At 31.4% G+C, this 19114-nt stretch overlaps 1 protein-coding gene and 1 pseudogene across 1 annotated transcript; both read right to left on the reverse strand.

The window, feature by feature from the left end:
* Positions 1 to 7786: 7786 nt before the first annotated feature.
* Positions 7787 to 9428, reverse strand: LOC117910555 (annotated as a pseudogene).
* Positions 9429 to 11802: 2374 nt separating this feature from the next.
* Positions 11803 to 13573, reverse strand: LOC117910554 (BURP domain protein RD22-like). Its single transcript, XM_034824661.1, has 3 exons — positions 13536 to 13573; positions 12670 to 12775; positions 11803 to 12540 (listed from the first exon to the last, which is right to left on the reverse strand). Exon 3 carries the CDS (start codon positions 12490 to 12492, stop codon positions 11803 to 11805), a length of 690 nt encoding a protein of 229 aa, XP_034680552.1. The 5' UTR covers positions 12493 to 12540; positions 12670 to 12775; positions 13536 to 13573.
* Between the last annotated feature and the right edge of the window lie 5541 nt (positions 13574 to 19114).

The following is a 19114-nucleotide window of genomic DNA, read 5'->3' on the forward strand; positions in this document are numbered from 1 at the left end:
TCCATATTTTTAGTTATTGCTTAGAAAACTTTATAAAAAGAAATTGAGAACACCTAAAATTTGCTCTATTTTGAAAAGTTATTTTGTTAGAAGTGTATCAAACATGTTTTATGAGTTAGAAAACTTTTTTCTATTCTAAAGAACAAAAAACCATTTTTACGAACAACTTCCAAACAAAGTCCAATATTTCTTTATTGGATTTTGCTGATAATCTGAGTACATGATAGGTTAGTATGTCACAAATTCTATTTTCTTTCTTCTTTAGCCTTGGTGTGCCTTGTACACTTGCTATATAATCAAGTTGCATTTTTTTTTTTGTTATGTACCTTATTTTAATGCACATGTGTGTGAATATTTTAATTATTATTCACAGTTTAATTTAATTAAAAAAAGAAGACAAAATGAAAACTAGTAAAAGTGATCATGAAAATTGACAAAAACCTAACAAATTAAATTAAGTGTCACGATTGTTTGTGTCTGGCGGCACCAAGAATTTATTTCATGGCCACTCTGGCATTGATGGAATGGTGGGCATCAATAGTAGGGTTCAATGAATCATTTCTAGTCTATTTACTTTGAAAAAAAAAAAATTAACAAAATCTATAGACGATAATTCCATGTTTATATTTTTATTTAAAAATTAACATAATAAGTGTCCTGGGATCTATTTCCTATTTCTGTTTTCAAAATAAAAAATAATCAAATTTTGTATAAAAATTAAAACTTTTTATACAAAAAGTATACATTATATATTTAAAATATTTAAAATTGATTTTAAAATTTTAAAACTTAAAATATTAAAAAAAAAATTGAATACTTCATTTTTTATACACTATTTCAAATAAAGAGGAAAAGTAAATAAAAAAAGAAAAAAAATGAAAGAAGATAAAAAAAAAATGTATAAATAAAGTTAATAAATTATTTTTATACACGTTTTTCAAATTTATTTTATAAGTCTTTCATATAAAAATTAAATAATTTGAAAACTAATTTTAATAATATTTTATTTTTTCATATTTTTCATAATAAAATCAAATATGAAAAAATCATTTTTTAGTATTTTTTATTTAATATATTCTAAGAACAAAACATAGTTATAGTTTTTAAATAATTATTATAACACTTAATTTTTTAAGTAATTCATTACTAACATTTTTACAAATATTTTGATTAAAAATATATTGGTTGAGGACACAAGAGAACTTGGGATCACAATAATGGATAACATGAAAGGCACCATCACTTATTTTCAAGAATAATTAATTAATTAATTAATTAAAAATAAAAAAATAAATTGATTTAAAAAATTAGACAAAATACAAATAAAAAAATAAAGAAGAAAAAACTATAAAAAGAAATATACAAAAATAAATAAATTTAAATACAATAAATTATATTTATATGCTATTTAAAATTAATTTCAACATACGGTGGGAATATGTCATTCTCAATTTATGAAATAAAATTGGTTACAAATTCTTGATTCGTCCATCTTTCCAGCTCAATATCCCACAATATCTCAGTCTTCAAATGCAATAGATTCATTTCTAAGACATGGGAAGCCTTTCATCACAATTGGAAAATAATCCACAAGATCACATTCTTGCTGAAGCACATCCTATACCAATTGAGAACATTGATATTGATTTGCCAATTGAGATGTCGTCTCAGCATGCAATATCTCCTTCCTCAAATATAACAGATTTGTTCTCAAACATGGAAGGCATCTCCACACAATTGAAGACCCATCTTGACATATCACAACAACCAGTTATGACAGTCCAACCCCATGACATGAAATGCTCATATTCAAGCTCTCCAAAATTCCCTTTGGCTGGTTCGACTTTTATTTAAAAATTTATGCCATGGCCCCCCACCCACACTTCCCATCCGAACCAAAGACCCTCAAGGGTTCACACATAGCTTGTACAGACCATTGTCAATTTTGCCTTGGATAAGAGTTTTCTTCGTAACTTGATCATTTACAACAAAAAAATTAGCATATCAACGCACAACTTATGAACATTAAGAAGATATAGTAGCAATGTAAGGAACATGTAACGACCCGCACCCAACCATGTAGATATTGTCCGCTTTGGGCCCAAGGGGGCCCTCACGGCTTTAAAACGCGTCTACTTGGTTAAGAGGAGTCTCTACATATATAGCGCCAGGAACATTCTCCCATATCCGATGTGGGACATTACAAACACCCCCCCATGCAGACACAACGTCCTCGTTGTGTCCCATGGGATTGCGGGGTCAAACAGACAAACACCCCTAACGGGACCAAACAAACCCCCACACCGGGGTCGGGGATCGGCTCTGATACCATTTGTAACGACCCGCACCCAACCATGTAGATATTGTCCGCTTTGGGCCCAAGGGGGCCCTCACGGCTTTAAAACGCGTCTACTTGATTAAGAGGAGTCTCTACATATATAGCGCCAGGAACATTCTCCCCTATCCGATGATGTAAAACATTTTTTAAAAATAAAAGGTCGTGAACCAGGAAAGAAAAAGAAGAGAACCAACATGAGATATACTGTTAGACTAGTACCATTTGTCACGATAGGAAAGGTGTTATGACACTATTCAGATTAGGAGTGAGATGGTGAGTAGCAGCACTGTCCATAAGCCAGTTGTCATTACCAACAATAGAAAGAAAAGCAATCATCGCCACAAGTTGATTATTTATAGAAGGTTGGAAAGAATTATCAAAATGATGATAGCAATTGATGGCAATATGATGGCCTTTTCATACTTGTTACAAGCTTGGCATTATGGCATACCCAACATTTTAAAATCAGGACCAGACCAATTCGTCCAATCAATTGATGGCCTTTTCAACCCAATTGAGGTGATTAGACCGTCTTTGATTTGAACCATTGTCAAACCGGGTGAACTAACGATCAGACTGTTGAACCAGATGAATCATCCTTTTTTTGTTGAACCGATCAACTATCATTTGACCAAAATAGGGTGGACTTAAATTTCCCACGATCCAAAGCTCAATTGCAAACTGCATATATCTTCCCATGTAGGATTTTAGGATTTGGACAAATAATGAAAATAAACAAGGCTCAAACCAAAGTCTTGTCATCCACCAAAAGGTTAGAAAACCACTATGGGGCAATTGTTTTATGATATATTATTGGAATTTATATATTAGGTCTATTTTCAAAATTCTATGATATAAAATATTTGAACAAAAATAAATATTTAGTTATTTATGTTCAAGTTTATTTTTGTAATAATTATTAATAATAAGTATGAAAAAACTATAATTAATTAATATAATAATTTTAAAATTTTAGAATAATTCAATACATAGAAAACTTAAATTTAAAAAAATTAGAAATTTAAGAATATATATATTAAACGGTTGGAGTAGGAAGTGTATGGGAATTTCTTACATCTATCCTATCCTACTTTATTCAAAAATTTTTTAATAGGAATGAGAATAAATATAAATAAACCAAACATAGAATTTGAGATTTGTTACAATCCCTAGAAATATATAACATGATAAATCTTGCTTTTATCTTTTTGAGATTTTAACATATTGTTAGTGGCGATTTAAACTATAGTTAATTTTATTGATGTAGATAATTGTTTCTTCTCTTTTATTGATTTTATTTTGGTAAAATCCAAACTTTGAGGTTGAAGATATTTGTTGAAATCTACCTTTGGATGAGTAATTGATGAGTGATTCTCTTTCGTTTTGTTTCTAGACAAGAACTTGATGCAACTCATCAATTTTTTATTTGTAAAAGTTTTGAGTTGATCACAACTCATGATTTTTCCTGAAGGGTTTTCCTTGTAAAATTTGTATCTTGACTTTTGTGAATTGTGTTAATTTATCTTGACCATTTTATTCACTTGATATGGCTAGAATTACATATTTGATTACATGGAAAGGGAAAAATCATTTATTTGTTTTGCTTAGATTTGTTTTTTATTAGAATTATTTTGAAATTACTAGTTTTCCCAATAAATGGTATTGGAGAGTTTAGATATTTATGGATTTTTTTAGCTAATTAAATGGAGGATTCAGGTAACAATGGTAAGTACAATAGGTGGTATCTCTTAATAAATCTTTCTCACTCAATTCCTTTGAATGGTGATGTGCTTGAAAGATTTTGGATAGGAAAAGATGTTTCTTATGATTATTTGAAACTTTTTTTTTTTTTTGGTTGCAAGGTATTTGTTGGAAGTCAAAGCAGTGTATTTTTGTCTAGTATAATCATGAAGAATTTGGGTATAGATTCTAAGATTTGGTCCACAAGAAAATCACCAAAAGCAGAGATTTTGAATTTTTTTATGATCAAATCATTGCAAATTTTGACTAGTTAGAAAAACCAAAATCTATTGATGATTAACTAGTTGACCCAAGTATGGTTCATCCATCAATACTGTGTATTGATGATAAGAGAGTTGTATAGGATGATTATAATGATGTCCCTCTAATGGATGATGAGCTCATAGATGAAGATGAGCAAGTTGATGAGAATCGTAGTTAAGAAGATCCGATAGCTAGATAGATTCTAGAAGATACTCCCTTATTGAGTATGTGATGATCACTAAGAAGAGATAAGCCACAAACTTACCAAAAGGTATTATCGTATGAAAAAAAAAAAAAAAAGAGTGATCAAATGATGGTTGAAAAATGACCACGTGATGGGCATGTGAAGGTCGAAGATGATTAGGCCTACCATAAGCTTTTGGATAAATCAAAGGTCAAGTTAGGTATGTTGTGTGCAATTTGTCAAGCTTCACTATGTACCTCCAAATGGTTAAGTCTCAAGATAAGTGTGAACCACATAAATAAGATTAGTTTGACATCATTGTTAGCTACAAGCATGGCATGTTAATTTACTTCTTTTGTTTTGTTTGCAAGATTTTTTCACTCATCTAGTATGGTGGGATGTAATTAGTTAGACATACATATCTTATATAGTAGTGGAAGAATTAAATACCTTTGTCTTTTTGCTGTGGTGGAACCCATGACAAACATTGTCATGTATCTTAATTATTTCCTTTGTATATTAAGATATTAAGAGTTACTATATAAGACATGTGTGTCTAAATAATTAAGTTCCACTAACACTAGGAGAGTGGAAAAATCTTGCAAACAAAACAAAACAAAAAATCATGACGTGCTTGTAGTGTTGGGGTATGATATGACGATGTTTGTCAAGGATTTCATCACAACAAAAAGACAAAGAAAATAATTTTTCTAGTGCTATATGTGATATGTGAGAAAAAAAAATTATTTTAACTTATCTCTTAAATTCTTATTTTCTATTGCTTTCTCTTATTTATTGCCAACCAAATATGATATGCAAGAAAAAAATATTCCTTCAACATGAGTGTTTGATTAGTTTTACCTGGAGAAACAATTGGTGAAAAAGATTTTACCAGAGGCTGCATAGAACAATGATATATTTCTTTTCAAAAAACACTTATTTTAACTTGTAATTTTTTTTGGATTGAACTCTCTTAAGGGAAAGACATTGCTTATTTAGTTCTAATAATATTTAATCACCTATTAATCAATAATGGAGACCTCATTTGATTTGTTGCATATAAGATTAAAATGAATCTTAGAAGATGAATCGGTGCATAATCGATGAATCGAGAAACTACAAAAAATTGGAATAATCTAATAAATTGACTTTGAGATTTGAACCTAAAATGCCAAATTCAAGTATTTCCAAATCTAAATCTATCATTTGATTAGATTTAGTCTTGGATTAACTTTAACCCACAAAATTGAGATTAAAATCTAACATGTTTGTGTGGTTCCTCAAACTAATTTGAGAATTTTTCTAGAGATTTTCTTTTCATTTGACTAGTTTAGTTAAAATCTTAATTTCTATATCTTTATTTGATTAGCTCCATAATCACTTTTAGTTTCTAATTGATGATGATTAGAAATATTATTGGTTCTATAGATGATAACCCGCCCTACTGCTGACCATATAAATCGATCCAAGCTACCATACAAAATAAAGAACATTTTATACAAGTACACATATTAATTAAGGGTCAAGTTAAACCTATTGTTTACCTCAAACTCCCTCAGACTACCATGTGGATCAAGTAGCTAGTTTTCCCAACCCCATGTCCTCTCTCAAAAACCCTTAATCCCTTTGTAACATCAATTTCTATTCAAGACTTTACTGTCCGCTTCATGTTGTTGGCTCTATATTTAGATTCTTATATTTTCTACTCAAAAGAAAAAGTCAATTAAGTAATTTTTGTTTGTTCTTATTCAAAATCAATGTAGTTTTTGTTTGTTCTTATCACACATATCATGTTAGATATGTACAAAATCTCTTATGTGATGGAATAGATTTTTCATTTCTAGATATATCAAAATAATAAACACTCATGTGATGCATTTGATAAGTGAAAATAGAAGTTTTGATAAGAAATTTAAAAAATAATAAATAATAAAATTCTACCTTTTATATAAGAGTTTTCCTATTTTTTTTAATGATTGATATTATTTAAAAAGAATATATATATATATATATATATATATATATATATATATTATATATATCAAGCCAACACTTGGAGAAAGCATATTTGCACTCTTTTTCTCCCAACCTCGTTCATTCTTTTTTTTTTCAAAAAAAAAAAAAAAAAAAACTACTTTGAGAAAGCGTCTTTGCACTCTATTTCTATCAACCTCTTCTATATTTAATACTCTTTATTTTTATATATATAAGCACACCTTTGAGAAAGCATCTTTGCACTCTTTTTAAGATTTTTTGTCACGTCAAAATAGTTAGCAATGACCGCACATCTCTTCTCTCTTTACAAACTTTAGTTGAAGGAGGAATGCAAAAGAAAGCCAAATGTGAGGCATAGGTTAGGGTTTGATGTGTAGAAAGCAAGGATAAAAATATTTAACATATATAATTTATCATATTTGATAATAATATTTTCTATGTCAATAAAAAATATAAATTTTATAATTATACATTTATTATTAAGTTACATTATATATTAATTTATAATGATATTATGATAACATGTCTAATTTTAAAATATATTTAATATTAAAATTATGATCCATTTTAATTTAAATGTATTCAATTATATCAAATAAATAATAATATATGTATAATTTTTTTAATATTTTTATTTTTATATTTAATAAATATATACATTATATATATATATATATATATATATATATATATATATATATATATATATATATATATATATATATATATATATATTAAGACCTATTAATAAATTTATATTTTTATATTTTTGATAATAAATTAAATCAAATATAAAAATAAAATAATTAAAATTAATTTATTTAATAAAATAATCTTTAATATTCTTTTATATACATTTTGGTGCATCTTTTTTGTTAGGAGCAATTTGCTCCCGTGGTTTGTTAAAAAATCCACCTGAGCGTCGGCAGTGGGCTCAGTTTCTGGCCCAAATTATATATTATTTATTTATTTGTCCCCGTTGATGCCCATTCGGTAATTAGAAATAAAGAAGAAAGGTGTGTGGGCAGTGGGCTTGTGGCCCAAATTATACATATGGTGTTTGCCTTCTGGGCACGACATTAATCTTATTCAATTCTTTCTCCGTAGATAAATGAAACAGTGAAGGTTATTTCCAATATTTCATACGATTGAAATTAAAATAAAAACAAACTAAAAAAATATGTAACATTGATCACAACCAAAATAGTCATGCATTGTTGAATACTATTGTACACAATATTTATACATATCATAATATTCCTCAATCAACCTGGACACGTTGATGAATACATAGCCTCAATTGCACACTACACACATTAATCCTCAAACCTGTATTTATTCTAAGTTTCAAACCATTCATACTACAAACAGCTTTCAGATGGAACTGATAATGCAACTGGGCTTGAGGCTTTCAGCTTATCCCTTACTTTGGAATCCAGACCATGGCATTGTTGTGAAGGAAATGACAGACAGGGACCGTTCCTTGCTTAATTTTGAGCACTTGGAAGGCCGCATGCTGTGGGTGCCAAGCTGATGTATCACTGTGACAAGCTGCCGTGGCTTTAGCTTCGCTTCCATCAGCACCCACCAATGGAATCATGTAAGTCCGTGTCTTAGCGAATGTATGGCACTAGAAAACAGCATATGGGTAGTTCATCTTATGGCACACCACTGATTTGTCTGCAACCTTCTTCATTCCCATTCCAAATTCATACTCTTGATTTCCCGTTTTTACCTCATTCGTCAGCACATTCACATTTCTTCCGAGCTTTGAGGTGTTGAAATCGATTAGGGACTCTAATGATGTTGCACAGAACCTAGATTCTCCATCCATGGCAGCCTCCTCACACTCTTCTATCTCCTTCTTCATCAGCTCAGCTTCTGCAGATTTTTCCTTCACTGAAAGCCGGTTCAAAATTTCGGGTAGCTTCTTAAATGAAAAGGGTATGGAGTCAGCAACTTGACGAGCGTTCACACTCCGTCCTCTTCCCATTCTGGGTTTTCTTTCGGTAAGTCCACATCTTTTTCCTCTTCATTTTTGTTATGAATATTGTCGATCGAATATTCTTTCAGTTGTGTTATTGTGATTAATGCAACTTAATTGCAGGTAGTGGTGGTAGTAAGCCATGCTTCTCTACCTTCTGAGGGTTACTGGAAATTGGTTTTGCCGCGCCTCATACTCCCATGCCCAAAGCTGTGAAGGATCACTTGCAGCCCGGTTTGTTTCAATACATCTCTAGACTCAGTTGCAACATCCTTTCTTTTAGGTTATTCGATCTCACATTAAGCTCATAATTTTTCTCTGTCATTGCTGAATTTGCAAATTCAAGGTGTAACTTCTTTCAATGCTTCTGCTGCCGGATGTTTTGGATTCACAATCAGTTCAACAAAATCCCTCAACCATTCCATGCAAAGCAAGCTCAAGATGGCTTAAATATAGGTAACTTCTTCTTGCAAACATATCTGCACCCAGGTACAAAAATGATGTTGCAGTTGCCACAAACTACAAATAAAGCTATGTTCTTGCCTTGTCAAGTTGCTGACTCCATAACCTTTTCATCTAAGAAGCTACCCGAAATTTTATGGCACACCACTGATTTGTCTTCAACCTTCTTCATTCCCACTCCAAATTCAAACTCTTGGTTCCGGAACCAAACATAACCTAACAGCTTTGGGCATGGGAGTGTGAGGCAAAACCAACTTCCAGTAACCCTCAGAAGGTAGAGAAGCATGGCTTACTACCACCACCACCTGCAATTCAGTTGCATTAATCACAATAACACAACTGAAAGAATATTTGATTGCCAATATTCATAACAAAAATGAAGAGGAAAAAGATGTGGACTTACCGAAAGAAAAGCCAGAATGGGAAGAGGACGGAGGAACTCCATTAATGGTAAAAGCTCAGCAACTCAGAAACTGAGACAAGAAGCTTGCAAGTTGCATGGAAAGCAGTGGAGTGTGTTGGTTTCTATATATATATAGAGATTTCTTGGATATTTTGGGAACTACTTACACAAATGCTGAAAAAAATGGCTTTCTCTTCATTGATTTCATTATATATATATAAAAAAAATCAATATAATTAAAATTAGTTTAAAATTTATTTATTTTTAAATTATTTAATTTTCATAGGTAAAAATAAGTAAAATAAATTTTTAAAAAACATAAAAAAATAAATAATTTTTTTATTTACCTTTACTTTTTTCTTTTGGTGGTGGCAAAAAAAATTCTTTATTGGCGTGGTGATAAATGCCTTGTTTTATCATTTGGGTGTCCCACTTGTGCAATGAAAGCCATGCCTTTCAGGTTTTGTACTATTTGTTAGGTGAGTGTACGAGCACCAGCTCCGTCATTGCCTTTCACGTTAATTGAATTTATATTAATGGTGTCTCACTTGCGCCGCTTGTGCAATGAAAGCCATGACTTGTAAGGTGAGTGTCCAAGCCAGCTCATTCATTGCCTTTTACGTAAAGACTGACTGTATGGGCCACCATTACAATCGATTAAACTTTTCCTTAAATTGTCACCTGCATGCCTGCATTATTGACGTATGCTTTAACATCTTCTAAGATCGCATGTGAAATAAAAGCTCTAATACATCAGTCCAAACCATGTACGATTATTGACGTATGCTTTAACATCTTCTAAGATCGCATGTGAAATAGAAGCTCTATGAAAGTGATTTCTATAAAATCATTTTCATACAATATCGTTCTCAAGAAAAATTAATTAATATTTTGATATAAATCCAAACCATTTAGATTGCACCAATAATTGAGGGGAAAAGAAAAAGTTGTTTGAAAAGAATTGGAACTTGACAAGCAGAAGGATAAAATCCTGACCGGAAGAAGAAAAATACATTAACGTACCACATTGGACTTTCAACACACTAGCCACATTCGACTATTGGAGTACATCATTTTCATACAATATTATAGTATTAAAAAAATGATAATAATAATATTTGATATAAATGAAAAGTATTTTTGTAATGATTTCAATAATATTTTATTTAATAAAAAAATTGAAAAAAAATATCTATTTCAAATAATTCTTAAATGGCTATTTTTCCCCAATTTTGTTAAATTTAAATCTTAGTCATCAAATATATGTAAAATTTAATAAATAAGTCTTAATTTAATAAATAAATTAAAAAAAAATTTTTATTGTTATTCATAGTTTAATTTAATTAAGAAAAAAAATACAAAATGAGAATGGACAAAAACTAGCAAAAGTGATAAGCCAAACAAATTAAATTAAGTATCACGATTGTCTGTATCCGGTGGTGCCAAGAATTTATTTCATGGCCATGCTGGCACACATCATTGATGAAGTGATTGGTACCAATATTGGGTTCAATGATTCATTTCTAGTCTATTTACTTTGAAAAAACAATTAAAATTCAAAAATAAAAATAAAAATGTATGATAATTTATTTATTTTATTTAAAATTAAATATAAGAAAATTATTTTTTAATAATTTTTCAAATATTCTAAAACAAAAAAAATAGTTATAATTTTTAAATAATTATTACAATATTTAATTTTTTTAAGTAATTCATTACTAACATGTTTTCAAATATTTTGATTTTAAAAATATTTGTTGAAGATACAAGAAAAATTGTGATCACAATAATGGATGACATTAAAGGCACCGCCACTTATTTTCCAGATTAATTAATTAATAATTAAAAATAAATATCTTAAGGCTATGTGGCTATATTTGATTCCAAAAAAGATATACATATATATGAGCAAACAAGGTTGGGTTTGATGCATAAGTGGGGTACACCCAAAAGGATATAAAATCCATATATGAACACACACCAAATGGGAATATGTCATTCTCAATTTATGGAGAAGTAAAATTGGTTACAAATTCTTGATTTGTCCATCTTTCCATCTCCATTGTCCCCACCTTCTCTTCCACTCTTAAATTCTTAATACAAATTTATATATGTTTTCCCTTTCTCTCTCCATAATTCATATACTCATGATAGATTTCATTAATTTTGATTATATTTGAACAAGTTTACCCTTCTATTTTATTTTCCTTCAAAAGCATTTTTTTTCCCTCTCATTTTTTTTTTTATCCATTTTAATTGTTCCACTCGTATCTCTCACTCTTCCAAAAAACCCAAGATAACTCTATGTATGTGTCTAGTAAGTAATAGTAACTAAAATGGGATTTCATAGAAATAATTGAGATAATTTTACATGCTTAACCAATCATGCATGACTGAATTACAAATTCTTGATGCTTTCTTCAAATTTCTAGTTATTTGGGAATCCAGATGATATCATTATGGGGAAGGAAATGGCAAACAGGGACAGTTCCTAGTTTAACTTTCAGAAATTTAAAGGCTGCATGCTTCGGGTTCCAAGCCGATGTATCGATATGGCAAGAAGCCACAACTTCAGCTTTGGTTCCATCCTCGGTTCCCACAAATGGAAGTGTGTAAACCCTTGTGTTGTGGATTGCATGGCAGTAAAACACAGCGTATGGGTACTTCTGCTTATGGCACACCACTGATTTGTCTGCAACCACCATTTCAACCTCATTTGAGATTGCTTTGATGTTCTTCCCAAGCTCTGAAATGCTGAAATCAACTAGGGACTCCAAGGATGTGGCACAGAACCTGGAATCTCCTTCCAGGGCTGGTTGTTCACACTCTTGTATTGTTTCCTTCATTATTTCAGCTTCCTCAAAATCTTGCTTAAGTGAAAACCTATTTAGAATTTCTGGTAGCTTGTCAGATGAAAAGGGTATGGAGTCGGCTATTTGATGGGGTAAGAACAGAGCTCGATTTGTAGTTTTTCTGAAGTGCATCTTCATTTTCGTGCTGGAATGCAGGTCTTTTTCCAAAGAAGTAACCTTTTCTTGAAGTATCTTGAGGTCGATCTTCAGTGGGGGTTTCGGCAGCTGATGGGTTTTGCTGTTGGACATAATCATTTCCTGGGAAGGCATTTAGCACAATCTCGCTGGCATTGATAGAACTTCCATCCTCCATCGAGTCTGCAAATTATTCAGCAGTGAAATTAAGAATAAGCTGCCGACTAATATTCGACAGAAAATTATTTTCTTCACCAAACTAAAAGGAAAACAATTGTTGCATATGAGTTTAGAGATTCAATTATAATTAACTGAGTTGCAAGAGATCTCGCACAGCCCTCGGCATTGGAGTATTTGGCAAGGCCAACTTCCAGTAATCCTCAGAAGGTAGAGAAGCATGGCTCACTGCTACCACCACCTGCCACCAGGTTCATGCATATAAATTACACACTGAAGCTTTAGGAGAAGTTGGAATACCCACAAACTTAAATTTGTTGGAATTAAGGGTATGGAAACAAGAGACTAGCTCAAAAAATACAAATAAAGAACATAATAAATAAGAAGAATAGAGCGAGATGTGTACTCTATAAGCTAGATGTGTACAACTTGGGTTTCGAAAGAATTCCTCCAAATAGATGTATGAAAATACTCCCTGAAAAACTCTCTGAAAAATTGGTATACGGATTTACTTTATAAGCCAATAACATAGTCTCAATGGGAATCCACTTGTAATTAGAAGATGACACAAAATGTAAGGTGATTCTACTTATAAAATGAATGAAACTCTACTAACACAATTTCGAAAGGACTTTTCCCAAAAATATAACACTAATAGAATAAAATAAAATAAAAAATAATTCTCAATAGGACTCTTACAAAATATATATATAAGACTAATAGAATAAAATAAAATAAATTAAAAATAATTCCTAAAAATAAAAATAGAAATTATTTACACTATTCCTACAAAATTCTCAAACAAGAAAGTGCTCATTTTATTAGAGAAAAATGCAGGATGAGTGCCATTTTTGCAAAATAACATAAATATACATTAATTATTCTGCATGTCGTGGAAAAAATTACGTGGAAGATGAGAAAGTAAAGCTAGCATAGGCCTCTTCTATATAACCGGTATGTTACCAAAATTAAAAGCTAGCAAGGTAAAAGTAAAGTCTCACAGAGAGGGAAACTCAGAATGGGAAGAAGATGAAACTCCATTGAAGTCATGAAGTGTAGTAGAAAGGACTGTAGCAGAAAGGAACAGTAGTTTTAGAGACACCAAGAGAAATAAGGTTAAGCTGGGTGGGAAGAAGTGAAATGAATTGATAGCTAATTTGGCATGTATATGTAAGAGGATTTTGATAAATATAAAGAGATAATATTTAAATACACATTAATAAGACACAAAGCAATATACCTTGATCATGTTATCATTTTTATCTGGGTGGTACTTTTCGGTACTGGAAAAGTAGTGCCATAGCAGCAATACAATGACCATCAGCTTTTCTGTTTAGTTTTTTAGTCTCTTTTGTTTTCTTATCAGGACGACACCCTTGATAATGACTCATCCTACAAACATGTGTTATAAAAGAAGATTCAATGGTTTTGATGGCAAGTTGGCAATTGGCAACCTATTGTTGTAGAAAAAGATAAAATGGATCTGAAGGCAAGTCGGCAATTGGCAACCTTATCACCAAATTATTTCTCTGTATTTAATTTTGTCTGCAAGATTTTTACTCAGTGTGACAATAATCATTTAAACTATTTTTGGTTCCTTAAAAAATATTAACTAAAGAAAAAATATTAAAGAATATGGTTTTCACATCTTTGGTTTTATTGTAAAAAAAATTTAAAAATATATTAATATATATATAACAAAAATTAATTACAAATTTATGTATTTTAAAATTATTTAATATTTATATGATAAAGGGAAATAAGTAAATTAAATTTCAAAAAGCATATAAAAATATTTTATTAATTTTGAATTTATTTTTTATTTGGTTTCACTTTTCTTTTCCACTTTTCTTTTCTTTTTTCTTTTTTATTTTTATTATATTTTTCCTCAAATTTTCAAAAATCAAACATAACCAAGAAAGTATAGACGAAGAGAAAAAGTACCAACTTAAATTCTCAACCATTTACCTTGATGAGATAAAATTTGTGTTTTTATGGGAAGATATGAAATATGAAAGGTTTTTCCATTTCATACATGTTGAAATACAAGAGAATATTGGTTACGTTTCATTCATCAACAAAGGTCTAAAGCTAGGGAACTGCTAGTTCGAAAGATTCTTTTAGATTAATTTGGAGCAACAAAAAAAAAAAAAAGACCAAGAACACACTCCCACTTTCTCAAAAACAAATACCAATCATACAAGAATAGAAAATATCAGGTTTACGTTATTTGGAGAAAGTCTCCATTAATTTATTATGTTGGTGGAAGCTAGTTAGGATCACACTTGTTAGTGTAATAACATAAAGATAAAAATGATATATAAGGTTTTTAATATGGTTTGACCAATCATACTTATATATATATATATATATATATATATATATATATAGAGAGAGAGAGAGAGAGAGAGAGAGAGAGAGAGAGAGCTTGGTTTTCTAGCTATAGATATAATATCCACTTTATCTAGCTCTTTCCTTGTTTTTCTATTTATCTAGAGCTTGCTAAAGCTTGATCTCAATTAATTTGAGTTTAATTTGTACTTTGACTTGATGTGGTTTTGAGTCTTGACTTGATTTGAGCTTTGTATAATTTAGGCATCTTGACTTGAGTTGGGTCTTAATATGACCGGATAGCTTTGACTTGATTTGGTCGTTAGTGTAATTTAGACCTTGACATTACTTGATCATTAATGTGATTTGGGCTTAAATGTGATTTAAACTTTATATTTTAATTTTCAAAATATACATTAATTGGAAGTACTAGCTTATCTTTAATAAAAACGTTTTTTAGATAAATGATGCAAGTATAAATTCAATTGTAGTAATAATACAGTACAAAAAGGTAGGTTTTTGGTATCAACCACCAATCTTGGCTAAAAGGAAGTTTCAATGTGACAATAGGATTGATATGGATGCAAACAAGAGAGACTGCAACTTAATTTATTTATTACGTAATTGTTAGCCCAAGGGTTCTCCTAATCGGGTTTTGATGGTAACAAATCATAGTTAAGTGACTAATTGTTTTAAATGGTAAAGAATCTCAGGTATAATTTTGGAAATTCATTCAAGGACCAAATGGATACAAGATCGAGACTATTGGAAGTCCCTTGATCATAGGAAATGAATGTAAGATGAATGCATGGGTGCACTTAAGGTTTTCATACCATTTCATACATCTTTGAAAAACTCGGTTTATTCTTTAAACTTTCAAATTCATTCAAACCCGAGTTTTATCAAATGTACATTAGGCAAAATGTTTTAAAACTGACATATTTATTCTCCTAAAGACCTTGCCTAAGTAGTAGAAAAGAAAGGAATTTAAAAAGGAAGGTTTTCGAGGCCAAAAGGCTCAACCGGTCGAGGCTATGGCCAACCGGCTCAACCGGTTGGGGAACCAATCGACCGGTTGCCCTTGTCCGGTCGAGGAGTGTCAAAAACACTTTCTCTTATCTAGTAGCCTTCTCTTCCCGATTGAGGTTCACACCCTTCTCGATCGAGGTTCGGTCGAGGCAACGGTAACCTGTCAAAGCATTTAATGTCCAACGGCTAGTGATCTGGTCAACCCTTAACTTGACCGGTCAAGTGTACCTTTTGCTGTTTTTGACTCATGGGCTTAGAAACCTATATATTAAGAGCTCCACTTCATTTATGAACAAGAGAACACTTGCAATCAATTGTCTACCTACCTGTTTTTGATCAAAAAGCTCTCATTTCCTTCTTGGTGCATTAAATCATCATTTGCATACTCCTTAGTGCACCTTTGTGAGTCATCCTAGCTTTGTTTTGTATTTGATCCATCTTTGAGCTAGGTTGAGTGTTATTCTTATAAAAGCCAAGCGTTTAAGCCTTCAAGAGGTGTAATTCTTGAAGAGATTGTGTGAGAGTCCATTGGAGCCGGAATCCAAGTGTAAGAAGATTAGAAGTTTGGTTGAAGCTTCAAGTTAGTGGAACCCTCACTCGGTTAGGAGATTGAGGAGAGTAGACGTAGGCAAGGAAGTGCCGAACCACTATAAAACCCGAGTTTGAATTCTCTAACTCTATCTCTTTACTTTCATTTATATTGTGCTTGAAATTGTAATCATTGAAAAGATTTTAAAAAACTCAATTCACCCCCCTCTTGGGTGTTTTTCTTAATTAAACATAGCCTCTATTTTCTCAGTAATTAATTCTATTTCTTCCATTAAAAGCTATTGAATCCTTCCACAATGTCAAGTAAGTTAGTCACACACAATATACATTCCTCAAATCTGCATATATTGTTGAATACATAGTAATACATTGACACATTATACATGTGTATATATATATATATATATACATTCATGATCAAACCTGGATTTATTCTATTAATTATCTATAAAATGGAAGTATATATGCAACTGGGCATGAGGCTTCTTTACATATTAAATTAATTTCTAACTATTTAGGAATCCAGACTATGTCATTATTTGAGAGAAAGTGGCAAACAGGAGTTCCTAGCTTAACTTTGAGCACTCTAAGACCAAATGATTTGGGTGTCAAGCTGATGTATCCATGTGACAAACCGCTATGGCTTTAACCATCATAACCTTTTATGTCACTTCCTTCCATATTTTAAATTAGCCTCAAAAAGGTCAAAAGCAATTTAAAATATTAATTTAGGACATGCTATGATGATAATTACAAGTTGATAAAACAAAGACTATGAATTAATTAAGGAAAATACCCAAAAGGGGGGGTGAATTGGGTTTTTCAAAATCTTTTTCCACACAATAATATATCCACAAAATAAATAAAGGAAAGAGATAGAGTTAGAGAATTCAAACTCGGGTTTATAGTGGTTCGGCCCTTCCTTGCCTACGTTCACTCTCCTCAATCTCCTATCCGAGTAAGGGTTCCACTATCTTGAAGCTTCAATCAAGCTTTCAATCGCCTTACACTTGGATTTCGGCTCCAATGGGCTCTTACACAATCTCTTCAAGATTTGAACCACTTGAAGGCTTTCACACTCAGTTTACACAAGGATGAAACTCTCAACCTAGCTTAAGGATGGCTCAAGTACAAGAGAAAGCTAGGATGAATTGCAAGAGTGCACTAAGAATATGCAAGTGATGGTTTGATGCACTTAGAAAGAAAAATAGAGCTTTTTAATCAAGAACAGGTAGGTAGGCTTTGAATGCAATAGTTCTCTTACTCATAAATGAAGAGGAACTCTCAATTTATAAGTTTCTAAGCTCGGGAGACAAAAACAGTAGAAAAGTAGCCTCGACCGGACGAGCAAAGGGTCAACCGGATCACTAGCCGTTGGTGCATTTAATGCATGACAGGTTACCGTTGCCTCGACCGGACAAGGGTGAGGCTCGACCGGGAAGAGAAAGCTACTGGGAGAGAGAGAAAATTTTGTGTCTCCCTCGACCGGACAAGGGCAATCGGTCGACCGGTTCCCCAACCGGTTGAGCCGGTTGGCCATAGCCTCAACCGGTTGAGCCTTTTGGCCCCGAAAACCTATCCTTTTTTATTTCTTTCTTTTCCAATACTTAGGCAAAGTCTTTAGGTGAGTTAATATGCCAATTTTGAATCAATTTGCCTAAGGTATATTTGATAAAACTCGGGTTTTAAAGAAAATCAAGTTTTAGAGAATAAACCGAGTTTTCTAAGATGCATGAAAAGGTATGAACATCCTAAGTGCACTCATGCTATCATCTTACATTCATTTCCTATGATCACAAGTCTTCCAAATGATCTCGATCCCGTATTCGTTTGGTCCTTGATGAATTTTTGAGATTAAGCCTGAGATTCTTAACAGTTTAAAACAATTAGTCACTTAACCATGGTTTGTTATCATCAAAACCTGATTAGGAGAACCCTTGGGCTAACACAAGTTATATATTTACATAAAAGGGGTAAGTGATATAAAAATTAGTTAATGGGCCAAAAGGACATAAGGGTATAATCAAGGAAAGTCCAAAGGATTTAATCCTAGATAATTTTATAAAAACCTTGACATTATTTTTTACTAGAAATTTTAATAAAAAAAATATGGAATTGAAGGTTAAGAAAAATTCAACCCATGACATTTTATGAAAATATATCTCATGCTATTTCATTGTCACAAAAAGAAATTATGGGCACATTTGTGCAAAATGCTCCAAGTGCAAGAATGATGGGTTTGTGCTCTTATGGGTAAATATGGACCTCCTAATCTAGGCTTGACTTGAAATGACTACTTATTTCGACCCTATGTGTGAGGGACAAAAGAAAGCAATCTTGAAAGATTTTGTTCAGGGTAAGAGGAAAGAAAAGCCCACAAGGAATATCTTGCATACTGTGAAACCAATATTTGGTTAATCTCGATTTTGATGATAACAAAATAAGGTTTGAACTAATGATTATATTTCAAGTGTGACTAGAAAAAAAGATTCCCAAAGTAACAATCACAAAGATAAAATCAACACAAACCCAAAGGAAAATCAATAAGAAGAAGAAGACCTAAAAAAGAAGTGTTTTTCAAGACTTAATTATCATAGGATTTCTTTGTAAGGTTGTTGGTGCACTAGGTTTTTCATGCATTACATTCTTTATTTATGCACCAAAATCATCC

Source organism: Vitis riparia, unplaced genomic scaffold (genome assembly GCF_004353265.1).
Source record: "Vitis riparia cultivar Riparia Gloire de Montpellier isolate 1030 unplaced genomic scaffold, EGFV_Vit.rip_1.0 scaffold776_pilon_pilon, whole genome shotgun sequence".
Classification (NCBI taxonomy): Eukaryota; Viridiplantae; Streptophyta; class Magnoliopsida; order Vitales; family Vitaceae; genus Vitis; species Vitis riparia.

Bases quoted from the DNA above. Each gene is read 5' to 3' on its own strand.
- LOC117910554 (XM_034824661.1), bottom strand. From the start codon at position 12,492: ATGCCTTCCCAGGAAATGATTATGTCCAACAGCAAAACCCATCAGCTG.